The following is a 23264-nucleotide window of genomic DNA, read 5'->3' on the forward strand; positions in this document are numbered from 1 at the left end:
ACAACAGAGACCAATACTCTGGATCTTATAAAGATGTTAGAGACATTCTTAGAGAATCAAAAACATCAGGATTTGTGAAACAAAATATTTTAGATTTAGGTAATTCAACAACTAAAGAAAGAAAATCAAAGATAGATCATTGGACAAATGAACTATCAGTACAAATTCAATTAACACCATTATTAGACAAAAATAAGAATATTCAAGTTTTAACTCATGGGATGATAAAAATGACATTGGTAGGAGCAGTAATAACTTGGGCTGAAAACCTAGTAATTACTAATCTACCACAAGGAATGACAGGACATCGATATTTTGAACTATTTGTTGATGCCTTGTATCAAGAATTTTTAGGAGTTTTTAATAATGATGCTCATCTGGTAGCTAAGAACATAGAACAAAATAGAGCAATTTTTATTCTAGATAATATTAAACTATGCAATTTATGTTATCTAGAAGAATTTATATGTGATTATGAAACAAACTATTATGAGTTAATAGATGCTGATAAAAAAGAACATTATAAATTAAGTATTTTTAATAAAATATCTAATATACCAATATAGTAAAGATGAATTCTTAACTAGCGTTTATGCCAAAACATTAGGAGGAGCTATTAAATTCATTAAAGATGTTATAACAAAAAAATGTCATGAAGTAACATTAAATAAAAGAATATCCAGATCTTACAAACAAAACAATAAACTTTATTGTGACAAAATGGAATTCACAGTAAAGGAATACGGTTGCAAAACAAACATGTTACACAAACATTTAAAATGACAGAAACAGAATAAATTTAATAAACCTTATAAATCTTTTAATAGAAAATTTATTCCCTATAAGAAAAAGAAATTTAAAAGGAATTTCTTCAGAAAACCTTATAAAATAAAATATTATAAAAATTTGATAACAAAAAACCACCTTGCCCAAAGGGTAAAGGAAAGAATTGCACATGTTGGTTGTGCAACGAAGAAGGACATTATGTGAATGAATGTCCAAAACGAAACGAAAAGAAAAATAAAGTTAAACTTTTTGAAGAAATATATACTATTGGATTCTATCCAGTAGAAACAATTGAATTTTCATCCGACGATGAAAATATTTATTATCTTGATGAATCAAGTGAATCAGAATCTGATTCCACATTTGATAAATCAAGAAATTAAAATGATTAAAATAACGACAAGGGCATTTTTGGAAAATGCAACTCTAGGTACTAAACTCAAACTTTTGTTTGGCTTGGGTACCTATTTCCAAGTTGCCCTTATATTAATTGTTGGATCATTTGGCTAAACATAATAATTAATAGCAAATCACGCACGAAATAATTTTCATGTACGGATTTTTAACATAATTTATTGAATTAAAAAATGTGTATTTTTATTGATCCATTAAAATGGCTAAGATTGTTACTCTAAACTCTACAAAATTGATGCATTATTATATAATAATAATATAGATATATAAATTATTAAATATCAACATGGTTGTTATTTTAATTTTTATTTTATGTTAATAATTTTTGACGGTTAGATTGGATTGAGATATCTCAACCCACCAAATTAATGGGTGATTCTATGTGTAGATTCTATGCTACACCGGATGAAACACTTTTTAATTTTTTTTTTAAATGTTCGCGCAAATATCTCCCTAAATGACAAAAAATATCACGCTAAATGACAAAAAAAATACAGGCGGGGTCCACATGATTTTTTTTCAACAAGATGTTCGCACAAACATTTTAATAAAAACACACAAAAAAAATGTATCTTACCCGGTGTAGCATAGAATCACCTCAAATTAATGAACCGGCCTGCACCATCCGACTAAGGCGAGGTGGGGTGGACCACCCATTTTGACCGTCCAGACACTAAACAAAAAGTACTAGAACAAATCGTTTATACACCTAACATAGATCTTTATACACCTAACATAGATCTATCCAACCTTAAACTAATATTGGAGAGCTCAATTTATGATAAAATTTTATTTTTTCACGACAACGGTGGGGTCATCATTTTACATTTTATTTTACTACAATGTTTAATTTTACTATTAATTAAAAATAAGTAAACTCATAGTTTGTGCTTGGAATGCTAATATGTATATTTATGATTCAAGTATTAAAAGGATGACAAGGTTCAATGAAGACATGGAAGGAGAAACCCATACATTGTCGATCAACCAAAATAAATTACAAGTATAAAGACAACTGTACATATTCTAGAGACTAATTCACTCATATGATACAGCGGACGAGTAGCCAAGAACGTAAGATATGTGAGAAGTTGGCCTTATCAGCACAAGAAGTATCAAGCCTTGTAGGCTCACATAATCGTGCAAGAACACGAGCCTTGTTTCTGTTTCTTCGCCTGCTTTTTATCTGCATCACAACCGAAAAACACGGAAATTTTAGAAGAGGGTGGCTCGAACTCAACCCATATAGGAACTTTTCTGTCATCCAAAGAATAAAACAAGAATGGCTAGTTTTACCTATCCTTCGCTTGGTTATGGAAGGCTGTACAACCACATGCATAGTAATGACACCTCCAGTAAGGTCACCAACCAGTACTTTAGACTCAGCCAGTGTCTTTCCGTTCTCCAAAAATTTTCCAGCATATATTAGTTTCATATCATTCACTGACTTGGGTACGATAGATTTATCTACAAATGCAGAAGGTTGAAAATTGATTGATAATCACGAAGGTTCTAAGATATTCAACGAATTAACTTCAACAGTGCAAGTCAGCTGCAAATTCAGAATACACCAGCTGGAAATTCAACCGTATGAACAAATGGAGATATTGACACTGTTTTACTTTTAAGAGTTCAGCAGTATCCATCTCTTTCCTGAGGAATTTAATCTCTAGCAGATAAATGTTTTTGAATAAATCATTTTGTCCATCACTGATGAAAGTGAATTAGTCTATTGAAGCCTCAACTCAGGCACAATCGTACTTAATGAATACCAAAAGCCAGAGAAATAAATCATGATCATTCAGCAAAATAAACGCTGCAAAACCATAACAATTATAGCATTTAGCTTTTCTAAGAATAAATAAAAACACAATATCAAGCCCTTGAATGAAACAGTAATATAACCCACATCAATTGTTGAAACTGAGAAATAGTAACACAATATATAATTGTAAGCAATGAATTGTCACTACCACATCCTAATAATGATCATGTTTATAAAGTACAAAAGTTTTTGTGTGCATGTGTGCAGAGGACGAAGGACAACCTCGAGGCCACTGAGAAAGAAGTCTCTGTTTAAGAGTAGCAGCAGTAATGGACTGTGAGTAGGTTCCATGACCAATATCCGTCCCATCAAAAATTCTGAACTTAAGTTCAAGCTGCTTATTTCCTTCAGCCATGATATCCCTCAGGTAGAATCGATTGGTCAGTCCAGAGAGTTAGATGCACCGCAATTCACCTAACAGTTATTTCAAACTCACTGAGTAACCATCAACATTGCTCAAAATAAAATGATGATAAATAAATTTTGGACATATAATGACAACAAATGACTATACATACAAAATATGTAAACTAAAATTTTCATACCTTTGTCAATACACAAAGAACTTCAAGAGAATGCGACAACAATAGAACATTTAACTCACTATAAAGAAAAGCCAGTAACCACTTTATACTATCCAACAGATTCTCCAATCAAGAAAACCTCAAAGAAACCTTTGAATCACACATTATTATTTCTGCACAGAAAATTTTCATAGTAAACTTCGTCCGTATTAAAAAATGATTAGGATACATTGATCGAGGGGAAAAAACATAGACAAACAAATTTCATGGCATTCGATCTTTGGAGAACACATAATTCCGAGCTTTTTGAAAGCAGTTTGGTATTATGTAAACGAAACAAGCCGTACTGGCCTCTAGAAATCGCATACGCAAATGTACTAGTACACCCTTTTTTTTTAAATGCCAATGTTTCTGGAGTCATTTTAGTAGTTTACTAGTTAAAATCAATGACCGAGACAGGTGTTTGGAAAAAAAATCAGCTCCACTATCACATTAGACATCAAATTATTTTTTCCCATAGCACTCTACTAAGAAAAGATCAAAACGCTTATTCTCAATATTACCAACTACGAATCCGTGAACCTAAATACGAAAAACCACCACAAGAAACAGAAACTGGCTGATTGCTATAAACAGACTGGATAGGGAATTTATACTCAAGACTGCGTGCATTATATTGTACATGCTATAGACTTGCAATTTATTTCGCAATACCTAAAGGGCATTTACACTAGTCTGTGGAGACCATTCCAATACCACAAAGTTAATAGTTAAATAACAAGAAATTTCGATTGCATACATTCACTTAGTCAGCAAATGAGTGAAAAGGGAATAGAGGAAATGATAAATCTTTTTCACTCAAAAGATATTTTAAACCGACTTCATAGAATTTCCCCACCAAAAACAAAAGTTTTCCTTAAAATTGAACTAATAAACCGAAATTTCGCTAAAATCCATGATTTTCCCAATACCTAAAGATTCGAATCCAAATTCCTTCGACCGACAAAATAAAAATAAAAAAAAGCATAGAAAAAGGAATATTGAAAACACACGTGATCAATACGCCATTTGACGAGAGATCGGAGAGGATACAACAGATTAATCTCTGCCGGTGCTCCGAACAGTCGCCGGAGATTGATGAAATCAGAATCGAGAGAGAACGAGGGAGGATTCGGCGATGCTTGACGCCGCTTGTCCGTTAGCCATTTTATACGTTGTTAGTAAATAATATTCATTAATTAACAAAATAATCGCACACGCTTTATATTAAATTTTATATTATATGCATCATGAATAATAAAATTTCATTTATTGCCAATTAATTGTTGTTAACTATGTGATATCTCTTCCTTTGTTGTAAATTTGTTTGAAAATATAATACTTGAAGATAAAATAAAACTTTTACTTCAAAAATGTTAGAAATATAATTTATTTTTCTAAAGACCAAATTTTCATAATGAAAACACATCTCTGTAAACTTTTTTCTCTGTATATCCGCACTATATTAAAGTAAAACTTTTATTTCTAAATGAATATTATAATTGTACTTCATCTATAGTCTATACATACAATATATTAATAAGGTCAAAAAGCTTAGAGTAATTAAATTATTTGTTTTGTCGAAAAAAAAACTTATTTGTAATTTATCTATAATTGTAATATCTTATTTAATTTTTAAAATTTTAAATTACTAAATATTATTGTATATTTATATAAACTTTTGAATATTTGATGTATTATATTTTTCTGAAATTAACTATCACAAAAAATTTTATGCATGTGTGTATCTAAATTTTTGAATATTTAATTCATCATATTAATTATCTTTGAAAATTAATTGACACAAATAATTTTTACATATGCACGCATCGCGTGCGAAATATATTATTATATTATAATTAATTAATCAGAAATCAATAAATTAAAAGTCAATAAATAAATTATAAACACTGTTAAAAATATTTTTTTAATGTGTTGGAAAAAATATAATGAAATAAATATGTTTTTATATTTAAATTAAAGTACAACTCCAAAAACCACGAAATAATAAAATTAACCATGTTTTTTTTAAAAAAAATAACAATAAGTGAGATTCACGTATAATTATGTCAATGCTCCGAATTCTTTCATTACATCTTCAAATCGTTTTTTTCTAGAAAATTTGGAATTTCTCATGATTTACAAATTTTATGTTCATGAACACTTTTCCGAATTCTAATGGATCAATACCAAATTTAAAAACCTAAAATAGTGATTAGAGTTGTTTCGATCATCCGACAAAAATACTAGCGGGGTCTAGCGACAATGTATTTATTATAATATTTTATAAATATATATTAAATAATATTTTAACTGTAGATAATATTTATTTATTGAGTCATAATTTTAATATATAACTAAAATTCTATAATATTGATAAATAAAATGTGTATCTAATTATTGAATTTAATAATAATAGTTGGATTTAAAAGATCTTTAGGATAAAATTGATTTTTTCAGTTGAATCATATATCAATTAAGTTATTTTTAATAGTCCATGTATCAATTAATCATTTTTCAATAGTTTTTATTTCAAATACTTTTTACTATATGTATCACATAAATTTAGCTTATGTATAAGGTATTTTTTTTTTTTATCACCCAATTATATATACATACGATTTGGTCATCCCAACACATGACCAATGATGTACGTATGAATTTATTAGATACCCTAAACTGCATAATATATATTTATTTTAATCATGAAACGCAAGTACAACACATTGCTTTACAAATTCAACACAGCTTCAGTACACTGATACAAGCTAGTTAATTAGAATAATCAAATTACACATGATAGAGCTAGCTAGCTACATTAATCAATGAACCTAGCTAACAATACTTGAGCTAGCAAATCTTATTCTTCATATCTAACAATACTAATTCAGCCACTTGATACATTCTAATAATCAACAATAATAACATAATAACTACTAATTTATTTTTTCGCCCCCACAAACTATATATGTTATTCAGTTCCCATGCACCTTGCATATATATATATTTAATTCTTGAATATATGTCATCGGACTGAATAACAAAATGTGGAATGCGAATAACAGGACGACGGCTAACCCCTATAGGGCTTGAGGAGGGGCATCAAGGAGCCGCTCAGATGGAGGGACATAACCTCATTGGTTGATCCCACCAGCTTTCCTCCTATGAAAACGGCCGGCACGGGGCCGTTGTAGCCCATCCTCAGCAAGGCCTTCTCTATTTCTTTCCCTTCGGGGTCATGGTCGATGTTATGCACGTGGTACTTTGCCCCGAGATCTTGGAAAAGCATCTGAACTGCATAGCAAAGGCAGCATGTGCTTTTGCTGAAGATCAAGATGCCCTTTTCGGATGCAAGTTTCAACACCTTCTCCATGAGTACAACAAACTGGAAATTAAGTTTATAAATTAAAAACCCTTTTTTTTGTTTTGATATTTTGTGAAATGTGATGTTGAAAGAGAATCAGATCATGCAATCCCAAGTGACTGAGATTGTGATCTGGTTTGGAGTTGAAGGTTGCTTGAATTTTGAGCCGTTTTGAAGCTCTATTTATAGAAAAAAAAATAGCAGCACGAAGTGGAACTGGGAACATTAGAAAGACAGTGGGCTTTTCACTGCTTTGATGCCTAAAACATGCTAATTATAAAAGAAACTTTTTGAAGAAAGATATATGCTTCAAAAGAACCTCAAAATTGCTCCTTTTTTAAAAAAAAATAGATATTCCCAATTAGTTGTTTAATTGGAGTTTACCATTAGTACTTTTGCAAATAGAGAATATTGTTTAATGCTTGTGATCATTTATATATTGTTGCCATCACTTTGGACTATATATATTATATAATTCGTGCTTTATATATATATATATAGTATATACTAGCATTCGTGCCTGGAATGGAGCTATATAAGTACCAGTTGATATAGTATTTTAACTAAGCTAGCCATGCAAAGTTATTTTGTTTGTATGTGATAATATTGTTAAGCCTTGGAAGCTTATCAATCAATGCTTGGAGTTATATATGTTCTATGTATATGTATTATTCTTTTTTGGGAAAATTACAAATGCATCGATATTTGTTTTATGATTTTATCTTGGATTTTGGTCTTCCTGCTTGTTAATCGAATTAATTGGTAACAGTTCAATTAGTTTGTTCCTAGAGATAACAATGGGTTTGAGACAGATTTGACCAATTCTAGGACTTGGCTCCGCCAAGAAAATTTGGACTCGATCGGACCCGTCCCACCTCATTTTTTGACTTGTCATGCCCGATCCCAAAACCCAACAGGTCCTATCTGGATTAAATCTGCAAACCGTTACATATCATATATATTTTAAATTATTGTAGATTCACAATAAAAGTCCAAAAATTAATTAATTCATCAAAATTGCATCCAAACCATGATGTTTTAATAATAAAGTTAGCTTATGAATTTTTAGAAATTTTAACATCTATTATTTAATTTAGGGAATATTATAATATAAGGACGGGTTCTTTAAACTCTGTCTGTCTCGGACCCGCTTCTAGACTTATCGACCTGATTTAGACCTGTCTTGGAACCCAGAGTTTAAACTTGCCCTGAACAGTGCGGGTTTAATGCGAAATCGGATTAAAACCCAATCCAATGTTATCAGCAGCCAGGGCACGTGCCCAGGGCCCCACCCTTGTATGGGGCCCCAAATTTTTTTAATAAATTATTATATATATATATTTATATATAAATATTATATATAATGATCTCACACAAAATCCATCCACACAAAATAAGGGTTTGAGTTTTTAATTTTGAGATTTTCGATAAAACTTTGTCTTTTTTGTCAGTTTGTGGTTTTGTGCTCGAGGTTATGTGATATCGATGTTCATGATCTGTTTTTAGAACTAAAAATATTGCAAGAGATGCTATCTTTGGAAGCATATAACACAAATAAATCTTGGACATCAATTAAAATTTTAGAGTTTGTATTAAAATGGATATTTTCATATGATCGTGTTTGCATATCAAATTTTATTGACTATTCCTGTGAATGTAGCATCAGTGAGTTACAAATTAAAATTATTGAAATCTTATTTAAGAACCACAATGAGTCAAGAGAGACTGAATGTTTGGCGATCCTCTGTATCGAAAAAGACATATTGAAAGATATATCATATGACGACATAATTGATGATTTTGCTACAAAAGGGCTCATATTTTAAGTTTTGCCCAGGGCCTCGTTTTTCTTAGTACCGCCCCTGAATGTTATCCATATAAATGTTCCCCTAAGTTTAATATTTTTTTTGGTTAAGGTAATGACATGACGTCAAATATATCAGCAATATTCAACATTATGTATATTAGACGTCTAATTTCACATGAATGATTTTTTTTTTGGGTTAATGACGTACATAGTAACCTGCATGCTACCCTTCGATATGTATTGGATAAACTTTTGAACTAATGCAATAGTTTACCAACAACGTTAGTCAGGTAAACCATATTGGATAGACTCATCCGAGAAAATATTGGTTAGGTACATGAACAACGTTTCACAGCAAATTAGTTAATGCATGGGACTCAAATGAAATTTTAATTAAGTCTAAATCACCAGGACTCGATACAAATTAAGTTATCGAATATATATATTATAAAACTATATTTAGGCCCTATATATTTACCTCTTTGCGATTTTGATTGATTATGTAGTCTTTTTTCTAATGCGACGTTGATATGACAATATGTGGCCTGGATCGATGTTGAACAAACATGGTGCTTACATGTATAATGTCACGCCAATAATCCAATGAAAAAAGATTAAAATTGCCAAAATTTGAAATATATAAGATTAAAACTGAAATTTGATAACATAACAGATCAAAATCACAAAAAAATAAATTTCTCCATATTTATTATATAATAATAATTCCACAAGTAAATTAAACTTGTCAAAACGAGAAGATCTATTATATTGTTTTCGATATAATAAAAATAACATATAATGAAAGACATGAATTTGAATGGAACCCATGAAAGCTGGCCGGCCTCTAAGGAACCTGATAATAATGATTATTTATAAAGACATGAAATAAGATTGTGATATTTTCTGATGTTCCACGAACAAAGCATGTACGTACAATCGATCCTGACCAGTACTTTGGAAAAAGTTCTGCGCGGAATGGGAATATAATTGACCCGTCTGATATGCAGATTTGCAGATTAATATTCTTCCAAAAACTTTGCAGCTCAAGATGCTAGCTGGTCAAGATTGATTAATTAATATATATATATTGGAAAACAGCTAATATTTGTGGGAATCAAGATTTTATTTTTAGACAAGGGGCCGAAAAAGGTTAAATTTTGTTAAGAATTAATTAAATGAAACGTTGTTTTCAGATGATGGCGACTCCTCGAATGGCCTTTAATTTTAATTTGCTGCAGAGCACCGAATACTGCTCGAGACCACTGGTCGTCAATTTCTTCCCCAGATTCTGAAGAGGACCGGTCAATTCTTTTTTGCGCAGATTCTTTTCCAATCATGGATTCGCATGCATGCAAATGGAATCCATATATTTTATCAATGGAGGATCTTACATAGATCACGAATAACGTGGCTTTCGGTGCTGATTCTTGATATTGCGCACAACTTGTCAAAGATTAATTAATGCCTCCTCACTCTCTCTCTTTTTTGTTTTTTTTAATATACACTCGATCGGTGGATGCGGCATCGTCGTACGTACATACTATATATGTGTCGTACATATATATATGGTAAATAGGGATGCATGGCGATCGATTTCTCCTGACCAACCAACGGGGCATCTATGTTCTGTGAATTTGAATTGATCAGTTCCTGGACTAATATCAAAATAATCCAAAATTACTCAAAATTAATATATACACAATTTTTAAAAAATTGTGCCACCCGAGCTATCAATGTGGCTCTGACGCAGGATACATGATCTTCAATTCTCAAGGTGCATGGCATATGATCCACAATATTATATATGATTAATGCCTCAAAGATGAAAAGTCCATCCACCGATGATTGAGTGACATGAGCATGAATGAACCGATTACTCATCAGAATGACAAGTATAAAAATATAGGGAAAATTGCTTTTTTTTTTTGGTCCTTTATGTTTGTCATTTTGCGATTTTGGTTTTCTATATTTTTAGATTTCAGTTTTAGTCCGCTATCTTTATTTTTTTTTGGCAATTTTAGTCCTTTTTCCAATGTGGCACCGATGTAGTGCTGATGTGGAGCTGACGTGTACAGTGTCACGTAAGCATTTTCGAAGAAAAAAGATTGAAATTGCCAAAAATCAGAACATGCAGGACTAAAACTTAAATATAAAAACATAAAGGACCGAGATCACAAAGTGACAAATATAAAAAATCAAAATGACAGTTTTCCCTAAAAATATTTGATAAGTACAAGGTACATTTCTTTTTTGGAGCTAATCATATAAAAATTATAAGGTTAAGCGTACTTCATGATTTGGAACAATTTTGGGATGGTGATTCTTGGACGTTTCTCGAGGTACATATGAATTAAGATATAAACACGCTGGAAAGACCCATAGGGACAATCGTCGTCCAATCTAGGACATTACAGAGGATATCAGATTTAGAGATTGAGGCAGATCTCTAGATCATCCTACCTATACCGACCTAAATACCTGATTAAAATATTATATATATATATATATATATAAATGCATGTGTGTGTATTTTTTTAATACACACATATATATATATATATTTATATTAAAGAAATATTAATTCTAACATGTTTTTGTTAAATTACGACAATTAGATGTAACATTTCCTGTTACATTGACAGTTAATTCCACTTGTTACTTATCAATTGGTGTGACAGTTTTTTAAACATGTAAATTCTTACATGTGTCAATCAATGATTGGTATAATATAGAATATTACACCAGTTTGTCACAGAAGATTTTTTTCCGGAGAAAAACTATTTTAGTATTTTGTTATTTCTTCTGTTATGCTTAGTTTTTTTAAATTTTATCTTTAATTACTCTTCTGTTAAAAATTATTCAAAGACGTATAGATTCATCGAAATACTTCCAATTTCAAAATGTAATTGTAACTGATAATAAAATATTTAGGTAGAAGATGGATATTTGATCTTTCAACTGGTATGAGATGAGGATGGTGGTTTATATAATAAATAGGAAATATAAGTTTTTTGGTCCAATAAATTTAACTCCTTTGAGTTTTGGTCCATTAATTTTTTCGATGTGGGTTTTGGTACTCTAACTTTGCATTTCAGTGTTTTTTGGTCCAACTGCATACGTGTCAGCTTCTGATTGGTCCACGTCATCATTTTGGACCAATCAGAAGTTGACACGTATGCAGTTCGACCAAAAAACACTGAAAATGCAAAGTTAGTGTACCAAAACCCACATCGGAAAAGTTAATGGACAAAAACCAAAACATGAACAAGTTAATGAACAAAAAAAATTATTTTTCCTAATAAATAAGAATGGACATGAAAAATACAAAATTTTACCGAAATTCGACTTATTGACATCCTTAATGTTAATTGTTAATATTTAGGTTTTAGTTACTTTACATGTAAATATATACATATATCTATAATATACAATATAACTTGTCTATTTTTTTGTTTTTGTCCGTCAACTTTTCAAAATTTGGTTTTTGTACCCTAACATTTAGTTTTCGGTTATTTTGATCAAAATGATGATGTGATGTTGGAAAATGATGACGTGACATCGAAAAATGATGACGTGAAATTGAAAAATACTGACATGTCAAGTTGTCACGTCAACAATTTGACCAAAATAACCAAAAATTAAAATTAGTGTATTAAAACCAAATTTGAAAAAATAATGGATCAAAGCAAAAAAAAAATAATAAACAAGTTAATAAACCAAAAAAATTATTTTTCCTAAACCAAAAATACCATCTTCTCACATTAAAAAAAAATATATATTTTCAATAATAAAAAAACTTATTTTAATAAATATTTTATCTAAAACTGTCATATCCTAATAAATTATATTTTTATCTCCATCTCTATTTTTCAATTTTGAAATAAAGTTACGAGTTTATTGTCAAAAAATAATCATATCGCCATAAAAAAATAAAAAATTTATCAAAATCATTTTTAAAGTTCTTAATTTTTATGTAATATCTACAAATTTTTTACACAAAAATTAATTATAATAAAAAATTTAAATATATATCCACGTATCACGTGCATAAAGACTCTAGTATATATATAATATGAGTTATTGCCACCGTTCCATATATTTTGGTTTATTTGTGTTTTCACACATATTAGAAAATTATTAGAAAAGTAAATTTTAAAAAAAAAATTTCAATATTACCCTTATTAAATGAATGTTTTAATATGATAAAAAATTGTTGAAAATGGTTAATGTATAATGACGAGGGTAGATTGGTAAAAAAAATTACTAAATATGAAAACTAGAATAAGGACGGATATGAAAAATGAAATGTAACCTTTATATTTGGAAGTAGTTAGTAAAATATTAGGTACAATTATATCTTAATCTTTAAATAGTCAAATTTTGTTTCTTGTTCAGTAAGTTGATCTTTCCCTGGCCTTTTAGTCTTATTTTGTGCAAGTAATTACATATAACCAAATATTATTAATATGATATTTGATATCGTTAAAATGACAGGCCATATAATGTTGACATATCTCATCCATGCCAATTCTTTAATTGAATAAAATAAAAATAAAAATAACTTACCGGACTTAAATAACCGAAACAAGAACCAAGGTCATGCTTGGAATAGTAATATATTTATAGTTTAAAAATTGTAATTTATGAAAATAAATTAGAAATCAAATAAGGAAATATAAAAGAGGGTAAAAAAATTTAAGTTAATTTTCATCGGTTAATGTGTGGAAAGTGACCCGAAAATTTGTGGCTCATAATCTGTAAAAAAATTGTAGCCCAATCACTATGTTTTTAAACCTAAACACAAATGAGTTTTAAGTTTTTAAACCTAAAATTAAATTTTTGAAGCAAGAATTGTTAGCTAACAAGCTTGTGAGTTTGACTTTTAATTTACGACTCGCAATAACTGTAGTGAAGTGGAAAATTTTTTGCTGAGAAGATTATTACGAATATTAATTAATTATACTGAATATATATATATATATATATATATATATATATATATATATATATATTAGTTTGTCGAATTAAGTTATTATTAATTATTTTGAGAAAATGTCAAGTCGTAGGGGTAAATTGTAAGTGAAATTTGATATCTAAAAATATTATTTAAATGAGAGTACTGTATTTAACTTTTGTTATTTGATTATATATATATATACATATATATGTATATATGATCTTTTATTATGTTTGGCTGCCCTCCCTTAATAAAATTTCTAGATCCGCCTCTGCTTGGAATTATATATTTGAGATGACGAATTTAAAATTCTTTAATTTTTTTGGATGAATAAAATTGAAATGAATGTTTAATCCATTGCATATCTATTAATGCAATTTCAATAATAATAATGATGAATTTCATATATATATCTAAACTGAATGTCATTTAAATCCATATCTTAAATCAAATTCATCAATTCAAACACAATCAAAACTTGATAGCATATGACTTTTCCTTTCTTTTGGTATCGTGGCATGCACCTTCATAGATGCGGATGCCGCGGATGATATCGAAATTAAACTGACCGCCCTCTAGATATTTATTATAGAAATGGAATGCCGAGGGGAAATCCGATTAAACACATGATTCTTCTTATGACAAGATAAAATAATATCATAAGAAGAATCCTGCATTATATATAAACCGTAATACTTTTAGCATAAAAAATAATAATTTTTTATTGGTCGAGTCAAATCAAAGATCAATCTCACATAATTGATCCGTAAAATCGTTTACTGACACAAGTTTTTTTGTACACACATATATAGTTAATACAATGATTTTTTTTTTTTTACAATGGATGATCTTTAGTGTTGAAAGCTGAAGAAATCACATGTGTTAGCTCGACTCAAACTAAGAAATATAATTCGTAAGACAACCTCAGAAGAGTTTTTATGAATACTATTTTACATACATACCAATATTCTTTTTTAATGAATTTGAATTATAATGGACGATCTTTAGTGCTCAAAGCTGAAGAAATCACATGCGGTAGCTAGCTAGCTCGACTCAAAACCAAGAAATGACACGAGTGGCAGCTCAATATATATTATTCCAATGTTGTGTCATATTCAAATCAATATGTTCCTTAGTTCTAGGATGTGAAGGAATTTTGTGGGGTTTCAAAAATTGTTCTGAGAGGCCGTGGCTTGCACATGGCCTCATGACTACCTAGCTAGGAGTAGGACTTGCAGAATTTTCGATGATCTTGAGGGGGCCGGCGCATATATGTGTCTTGTTATATATATTTTAAATATTTCATTTTTTTTCATGTTCGATGTGTTAATTATATCAAGTTTCATTCCTCCTTAATGATTAGAGGTCAACAGAAGAGAGATTGGAAATAAATTTTATTTGCTTGGGAGCGTTCCTTCTTGTCCGAAATTGAGAAATTCGGGTGATCAGTTAATTTGAGTAAACATGTCACTATGGGAGAACAATTCAATCCGGGTGAGCAGACGCCTCTTCACGATCACATTAATGAATTTTGGGTTTGTCTCCTACATCACGAACAATGATAGAGACGCCCAAGAATGCCGGGAAAAATCCTATGACGTTCAAGTCTATGATCACATCAAAATATATATTTAACAAATTAGAAAGTTTTATAGCATAAATGGAGATAATTTTAACAATGAAGAAGAGTCTATAAACATGGGCTATGAGCTTTGAAAGAGTCGGCCCAATGTTAGGCTAAGGTTATTCAATAAATTACCGAGCCCCTTCTCTGAAGTATATTATTTACATTTTCCTTGATTAACTTCAATCTAATTGGATTAGGTATATTAAACAGGTTTTAACTCATCGGGGGAAAATTAATGATAGCTAACACAAAAGTAGTTGTTTTTATTAAGAGGTGTTATCTGAAATTTGTGAGGCTTAAATATTGGAGATTAATTTTTGTGGCATGGAGTCATGGACGCATGGTACTTGGTGATACCCGAAGAGTTCCTGGGCTATCACTGGACCTGGAGCGGACCTAAGAGATCTCCAGGAAAAGGACATGGCAACTCGGGCTAGTAGAGAAGATCTCAAGGACCAAGGAGTAGGGATGGTTCGATACGGTATATTGCGGTATTTAATGAATACCGCATAACGTACTGAAAATTTTGGTATACCAAAATATCGGTATATCAAAATTTCGGTATGACATAAATCCATACCGTTCTTACCGAAAAATTTTGGTATACCAAAATTCGGTACGGTATCGGTATGATACCGTGTATACAGATATTTTAAATATTTTTTTAAACTATTTTTTTTTTAAAAAAATGTCGGTATACGCGGTATCATATCGATACCGTGTATACCGACTTTTTATAGACCAAAATTTTTGGTATATATAGTTTTTTTTGGGTACGATATAAGCGTTATAACGACATTTCAGTATTTTTTTCCAGCCCTACCCAGGAGCAGTAATGAGACTGGCCAAAGAGGGGAGGTTGGGAATGTATAGCGGCTCGGGAATAATCTACCCTGATAAAGAGATTGGGTCAAGGCTTCGTGTAACGCCCCGATTTTATCTTAATCGACTTTATTTGAGATAATCGGAGATTTCAGAGTTTAAGAGCTGACTTGATTTTGATCAGGGTCCCTTTTTGCAAATTTCGGAATTTTCAGGGACTAAAACGCAAAAAATGGAATTGTTATAATATCTAGACTTTGACTAAGTCTCCCATTCTCCCTTCATCCCTCCCAAACGTTTCTCTCCCCCATTGAAGAACTCAACGTGAGTTTCAAGCTTTTGGATTTTCTCCCGAGCTCGATCCGTCCGTTAGAAATTATTTCTGAAGGCAGATTAGCGATCACGGCTGAGAGAGCTTCGTTCTACCGTAAGTATTTCTCCGATCGGATATGTTTTGTTTTTCGGAGGTTGTTAGAATCGATTTAGATTCTAGTATGTTGTTCCTGGCGGAGTTCTGATCGTTTATTATCTGTCAGTTTTGAATTAGAGCGACGTTCGGATTTGTTATGAATTTTTGAAGGGATTTTCGAAAAAGTGAGTTTTGTGATTTGTTGGAATTGGATTGTTTTGGTTGAATGTTGATTGATATGAGTTGCTTAGAGTGATATTATGCTGTTTGCATTTTCGGTTAGTTGAATTTATAGCCGTTATGCCGCCGGTTTGAGATTTTGGAAATTGGAGATTCGTTTGAGTTTTTGGGAGTTGCTCGTTTTGAATGGATTGATATTGGATTGATTTTATCTCCGCAGATTAGTTGAAGATCGTGGAGTTCCGAATTGGCAACTTTCGAATCGTTGAAGAGTTGATCGAGGTTTGGTATCGAGTTGATCCATCCTCGAAAGTTGAATTGAATTATCTTTATCGTTGAACTTGATTTGGAATGGAATTTTGATTTGGAATTCTTGTATTGATGTTGTTTCCAGGTTTGGAGCATCGACGTTGTTGAAAAGAGGTATAAGATGACTTGGAATGGAATGGAACGAATGACTCGAATCCGACTTGATTCGAGTGTTCCGAAAAAATCACATACTTACATGTTAATTGATTATTTGAGTTATGTTGCATTGCATTCATATTGAGCATATGAACCCTGATTTGAATAGCGGGCAGGACGACCCTTTTGATGATAGACGTTTTGGGAATTATATTGTGAGTGGCCTGGGTGTAGCTGTTTCACCTAGTGCTAGCATACTCCTTATAGTTGCACCAAAGTCTAGAGGATGGAGATACGTAGCACCACCTCGATCGGGAGAGTCGGTGAGTTGTTTACGTGATCTCGTCCTCGGGATCCCAAAAGCAAAAGCTGAAATGTTTTGATTATCCGACTTGATAATCTCAGATTTAAAGACATGCATTGCATTTATGCATATGAATTGAGTTTTAGACGTGCTTGTGGAATTGCATGGTTGTTATTTGAATATGTAGAAGATGATGCATTTCGTTTGAGATGTTTTCATGATATTGCATGTTTGTCTCTTTTACTGGGAATATTATTCTTACCGGATTATCCGGCTGTTGTCTTGTCTTTGTATGTGTGCTTGGCAACAGGTGGGGCAGGACCGAGTCAGAGATCGCATGGCTAGGTGGATGAGTTGATAGAGTGAGGCCTTGTTATTGTAGAAGTCGAATTTGAAATCGAACTTAGATTGTATTCGAACTCGATTTGTATTTTGGATTTTGGAACTTAGAATTGATGCATGTTCTACTCTTTCTTGTAATTGAATACTTCGTTGTTGGAAAAGTGTTAGTTGGATCATGTCGGAGACTTTACGGGTGTTGGATTGCACTTTTGGAGCCTTATTTTGAGCTAAAACAGCAGGCCATGCGCGCCCGCGCCTGGTGAGGAGCGCCCGCGCGTTCTGCTCCCTTTCTCGGAGGCCCGGGCAGGGCTGTATGCGCGCCCGCGCCTCGGGTGGCGCGCCCGCTCGTCATCCTGTGTAAAAAAAAAAAAAAAAAACTTTGCTTTTAATCTTAGATCTTGTATGCGTAATTATTGTTTATTCTGAGATTAGATGATTAGAATCGAGGTCTCACATTAAGTGGTATCAAAGCATAAGATTCTTGGACTGAATTTAGAAGTGAGCGGGGTAGATCGAGTCCGCATGAATTGATTCTCGCATGTGGTTGAGTTATTTAAATTGATTTATTTAAATACCATGCGAGCATGCTTTGTTGTTGAGAATTACTTGATTTACATGATTGTGTGATTTGAAATATGAAGCATGAATTATTTGAGATATGAACTGTATTTCACCTGTATCCGGAATTCTGAGAGGTTGCAAGGGCACCGAATTGCAGCGATTGAGATATCTTGTGTCCTAACCTTTGATTATCAGATAAGCGAAGAGTTATTAATAGGAATCCACCGCCAGTTATTCCTACAACTGAGCAAGATAGTACTGAAACGGTAGAGATGGATGCTTCAGCGACGCCTATGGAAACCTTGCTGAAAAGGTTTCAGTCGTTCAATCCGCCATTGTTGATGGGTTCAGAAAATCCAGTTGAATGTGAGAGTTGGTTGGATGATATCGATCAGTTGTTCGATTCCATCGATTACACAGATGACCGTCGAATCAGGTTAGTCATTCACCAGCTTCGTGGGGTTGCTAAGAGTTGGTGGATCTTGACGAAGAAAGCAATGGAGAATAGAGGTACGGAAGTTACTTGGACTCTTTTTAAATCGGAATTTTATAAGCGTTTTTTCCCTATCTCGTATCGCAAAGATAAGGGAGCAGAGTTTGCCAACCTGAGGCAAGGGAATCTGAACATTGAAGAGTACGTGGCTAAGTTTGATAGTCTGTTGCGTTTTGCACCGCTAATTGCCGGAGATGAAGAAGCTAAGGCAGATCAGTTCATCAATGTTTTGAACCCTGACGTCTTCACGTTGGTAAATACCAACAGGACTAATAACTTTGCGGATGCCATGAATCACGCAAAGGGAGCAGAAGCAGGTTTGTGGAGACAGAGAGGAAATCAGTTTGTGCCTCAGCAGCAGCAAGGACAGTTTCAGGCACAATCTTCTCAATACCAAAACCAACCGTTCCATTACCATAATCAATCCTTTCAGTTTCAGAACCAACCACCGAGTTCTGAGGGTGGTAGCAGTGGAGGTAACAGGAAGGATTACTATCTCCCGAAGGGGAAGCAGTTTAAGAAGCACGGAACCAGTTCTTCGAGCTCGAGTGGTTCGAGGCAGTATGGATCGGGACAGAGTTCGGGACAGTCAGGCATGTCTTGTGCCAACTGCGGAGGTCGTCACTTCAGTGATCAGTGTAGAGGTATTTTTGGAAGCTGTCATATTTGTAACCAGGCGGGGCATTTTGCGAGAACGTGTCCTCAGCGTGTTCCTCAGCAAGCTCAGAGTGGAATTTTCCCGAGACAGACAGCTCAGCCTCAGCAGCAAGCACCTACTGTCCACTCTTTCCAACCTCAGCAACAGAATGTTCAGGAAGGTAATCAGTATGCAAGCCAGCCTCCCAGACAGCAGGCACGAGTTTTTGCTCTGTCTGAGGATCCGCAGACTCAGGCTGCACCCGATAATGACAGATCAGGTAACGTTCGATATTGAGTTTCCTATTCTTATTGGACTGTTAGATACTGGCGAATCTCTTGCCTTCTTATTGAAGAATCTGTATATGTTTAACGTGCCTCTTTTAAATTGTTGAATCGTTCGAATTGATGAATACTCCAGTAGTGTTGTTAACTTCTATTAACCGGATCTTTTAGAAGAATTAGTTGAGACTAGGAATTTTTATCGTTGATTTCTTATCTTTTTGGAATGAGAATTGTACTGATCTTTCGGAGCTTTTGAGAATCGTATAGCAGATGTTTGTGCCGAGCAGTTGTATGTTTTCCTTCGATGTCTGAATTCTTTTGGATCGAATGGTCTTCTTCGATTGTATGATTTGATGATGGAATTTATGCCGATCAGCGATCTTTTCTTATCGAGATTTTGGAGATGTACTCTTATTAAGTGGAATTGCGCTATAGTCTAGACGTCGAGACAGTTGAAGACGCTCGAGACTCAATTTCTGAATCTGGACTTTGAGCTCGTAGCGATCTTATTGATTTGAAGACCTGTTCTTCTATTTGTCTTATGCGGAAATTCACGTGATCTGTTCTAATCTTAAGAGTTGGAGTAATTATTTTAGCAGACGGAACTGATTTGAAAGCAGAGAAGAGGATTAGATTGTATGAGATTTCTTACTGCGAATTTTATCTGAGGAATTGTAGGCAGCAACCGATGTTTTGAGCTGTTCTTATTTTATCTACTGTCTGATTTGATTGACCGATTGTTGGAATCTGCTACCGTTTTCCGTACAAAATGACTTTCATTCAAGATTAGAGGATTGAGATATCGTCAGAGGTCGTCAGATGTCATGTTTGGCCGAAGTCGGTTAGTTTAGACAGAGATCCTTGATGCGCTCATTCTTTCGGCAAGGACTTCGATGAGATTTTGTTGCCTGATTTCAACTTTTTCAGTTCGATATCCTCAGAACGACAGACAGCCAGATTAGACGAGTCGAACTTTGGATGTTATGCCTTGAGTTGAAACCGGAGATGATTTGATTGTGACTGAGCTTAGGAGGATTTTCTGTAGAGAAGGAGTCGACTTTTGATTGACAGACTTGTAGGAGTAGTTTGGAGAACAGAGTTCGTGTTGGAACCGTGTCGATTTCGAGGACGAAATCTTTTCTTAGTGGGGGAGAATTGTAACGCCCCGATTTTATCTTAATCGACTTTATTTGAGATAATCGGAGATTTCAGAGTTCAAGAGCCGACTTGATTTTGATCAGGGTCCTTTTTGCAAATTTCGGAATTTTCAGGGACTAAAACGCAAAAAATGGAATTGTTATAATATCTAGACTTTGACTAAGTCTCCCATTCTCCCTTCATCCCTCCCAAACGTTTCTCTCCCCCATTGAAGAACTCAACGTGAGTTTCAAGCTTTTGGATTTCCTCCCGAGCTCGATCCGTCCGTTAGAAATTATTTCTGAAGGCAGATTAGCGATCACGGCTGAGAGAGCTTCGTTCTACCGTAAGTATTTCTCCGATCGGATATGTTTTGTTTTTCGGAGGTTGTTAGAATCGATTTAGATTCTAGTATGTTGTTCCTGACGGAGTTCTGATCGTTTATTATCTGTCAGTTTTGAATTAGAGCGACGTTCGGATTTGTTATGAATTTTTGAAGGGATTTTCGAAAAAGTGAGTTTTGTGATTTGTTGGAATTGGATTGTTTTGGTTGAATGTTGATTGATATGAGTTGCTTAGAGTGATATTATGCTGTTTGCATTTTCGGTTAGTTGAATTTATAGCCGTTATGCCGCCGGTTTGAGATTTTGGAAATTGGAGATTCGTTTGAGTTTTTGGGAGTTGCTCGTTTTGAATGGATTGATATTGGATTGATTTTATCTCCGCAGATTAGTTGAAGATCGTGGATTTCTGAATTGGCAACTTTCGAATCGTTGAAGAGTTGATCGAGGTTTGGTATCGAGTTGATCCATCCTCGAAAGTTGAATTGAATTATCTTTATCGTTGAACTTGATTTGGAATGGAATTTTGATTTGGAATTCTTGTATCGATGTTGTTTCCAGGTTTGGAGCATCGACGTTGTTGAAAAGAGGTATAAGATGACTTGGAATGGAATGGAACGAATGACTCGAATCCGACTTGATTCGAGTGTTCCGGAAAAATCACATACTTGCATGTTAATTGATTATTTGAGTTACGTTGCATTGCATTCATATTGAGCATATGAACCCTGATTTGAATAGCGGGCAGGACGGCCCTTTTGATGATAGACGTTTTGGGAATTATATTGTGAGTGGCCTGGGTGTAGCTGAACCTAGTGCTAGCATACTCCTTATAGTTGCACCAAAGTCTAGAGGATGGAGATACGTAGCACCACCTCGACCGGGAGAGTCGGTGAGTTGTTTACGTGATCTCGTCCTCGGGATCCCAAAAGCAAAAGCTGAAATGTTTTGATTATCCGACTTGATAATCTCAGATTTAAAGACATGCATTGCATTTATGCATATGAATTGAGTTTTAGACGTGCTTGTGGAATTGCATGGTTGTTATTTGAATATGTAGAAGATGATGCATTTCGTTTGAGATGTTTTCATGATATTGCATGTTTGTCTCTTTTACTGGGAATATTATTCTTACCGGATTATCCGGCTGTTTTCTTGTCTTTGTATGTGCGCTTGGCAACAGGTGGGGCAGGACCGAGTCAGAGATCGCATGGCTAGGTGGATGAGTTGATAGAGTGAGGCCTTGTTATTGTAGAAGTCGAATTTGAAATCGAACTTAGATTGTATTCGAACTCGATTTGTATTTTGGATTTTGGAACTTAGAATTGATGCATGTTCTACTCTTTCTTGTAATTGAATACTTCGTTGTTGGAAAAGTGTTAGTTGGATCATGTCGGAGCCTTTACGGGTGTTGGATTGCACTTTTGGAGCCTTATTTTGAGCTAAAACAGCAGGCCATGCGCGCCCGCGCGTTCTGCTCCCTTTCTCGGAGGCCCAGGCAGGGCTGTATGCGCGCCCGCGCGTCACCCTGTGTAAAAAAAAAAAAAAAACTTTGCTTTTAATCTTAGATCTTGTATGCGTAATTATTGTTTATTCTGAGATTATATGATTAGAATCGAGGTCTCACACTTCGTGGGTCATTCTCACCGATATTTCAGGGACACGTTCCCTTCCATAACCACCCACTCGGACATGACCAAAGCATCGTCCACGATCCTACATTGATAGGATCGGTTTGTGTGGTGGTTTCACGAAACTGGAGCAGTTGACCACCAACAGTTGCCGGTTTTAGTTCAGTAGTGGTTGGAAACTGAACTGCTCTTTTCTCGACTGTCCATATCAATTGACCTACAAATATATGTAAATGTGTGGAATAAGGTCAACTAACATATTAGAACATTGTCTTAAAATGTTTTAATAAGGGTCGACTGAAATGTAAGAAATCGAGAGTTTGTTTATGGATGTTCGAAAACTCCTACGTCACCCCTTCTTCCATCTCGGAAGGA

At 33.5% G+C, this 23264-nt stretch overlaps 2 protein-coding genes across 4 annotated transcripts; both read right to left on the bottom strand.

Moving 5' to 3' along the window:
- Window positions 1-2084: 2084 nt before the first annotated feature.
- Window positions 2085-4762, bottom strand: LOC140883045 (membrane-anchored ubiquitin-fold protein 3-like). Of its 3 annotated transcripts, XM_073289345.1 has the most exons (5): window positions 4602-4762; window positions 3571-3722; window positions 3248-3439; window positions 2497-2667; window positions 2085-2386 (listed from the first exon to the last, which is right to left on the bottom strand). In XM_073289345.1, the coding sequence occupies exons 3-5, from the start codon at window positions 3378-3380 to the stop codon at window positions 2331-2333; spliced, it is 360 nt and encodes a 119-aa protein (XP_073145446.1). In that variant the 5' UTR covers window positions 3381-3439; window positions 3571-3722; window positions 4602-4762; the 3' UTR covers window positions 2085-2330. The 3 variants fall into 3 exon arrangements, with proteins under 3 accessions (XP_073145446.1, XP_073145445.1, XP_073145447.1); XM_073289344.1 differs by lacking the exon at window positions 3571-3722; XM_073289346.1 differs by lacking the exon at window positions 3571-3722 and having other exon boundaries at window positions 3248-3460.
- A 1477-nt stretch (window positions 4763-6239) lies between these two features.
- LOC140884847 (monothiol glutaredoxin-S11-like) lies at window positions 6240-7089 on the bottom strand. The gene has a single exon (XM_073291727.1). It carries the CDS (start codon window positions 6959-6961, stop codon window positions 6662-6664), a length of 300 nt encoding a protein of 99 aa, XP_073147828.1. The 5' UTR covers window positions 6962-7089; the 3' UTR covers window positions 6240-6661.
- Window positions 7090-23264: the final 16175 nt, after the last annotated feature.

Source organism: Henckelia pumila, chromosome 2, assembly GCF_033568475.1.
Source record: "Henckelia pumila isolate YLH828 chromosome 2, ASM3356847v2, whole genome shotgun sequence".
NCBI lineage: Eukaryota > Viridiplantae > Streptophyta > Magnoliopsida > Lamiales > Gesneriaceae > Henckelia > Henckelia pumila.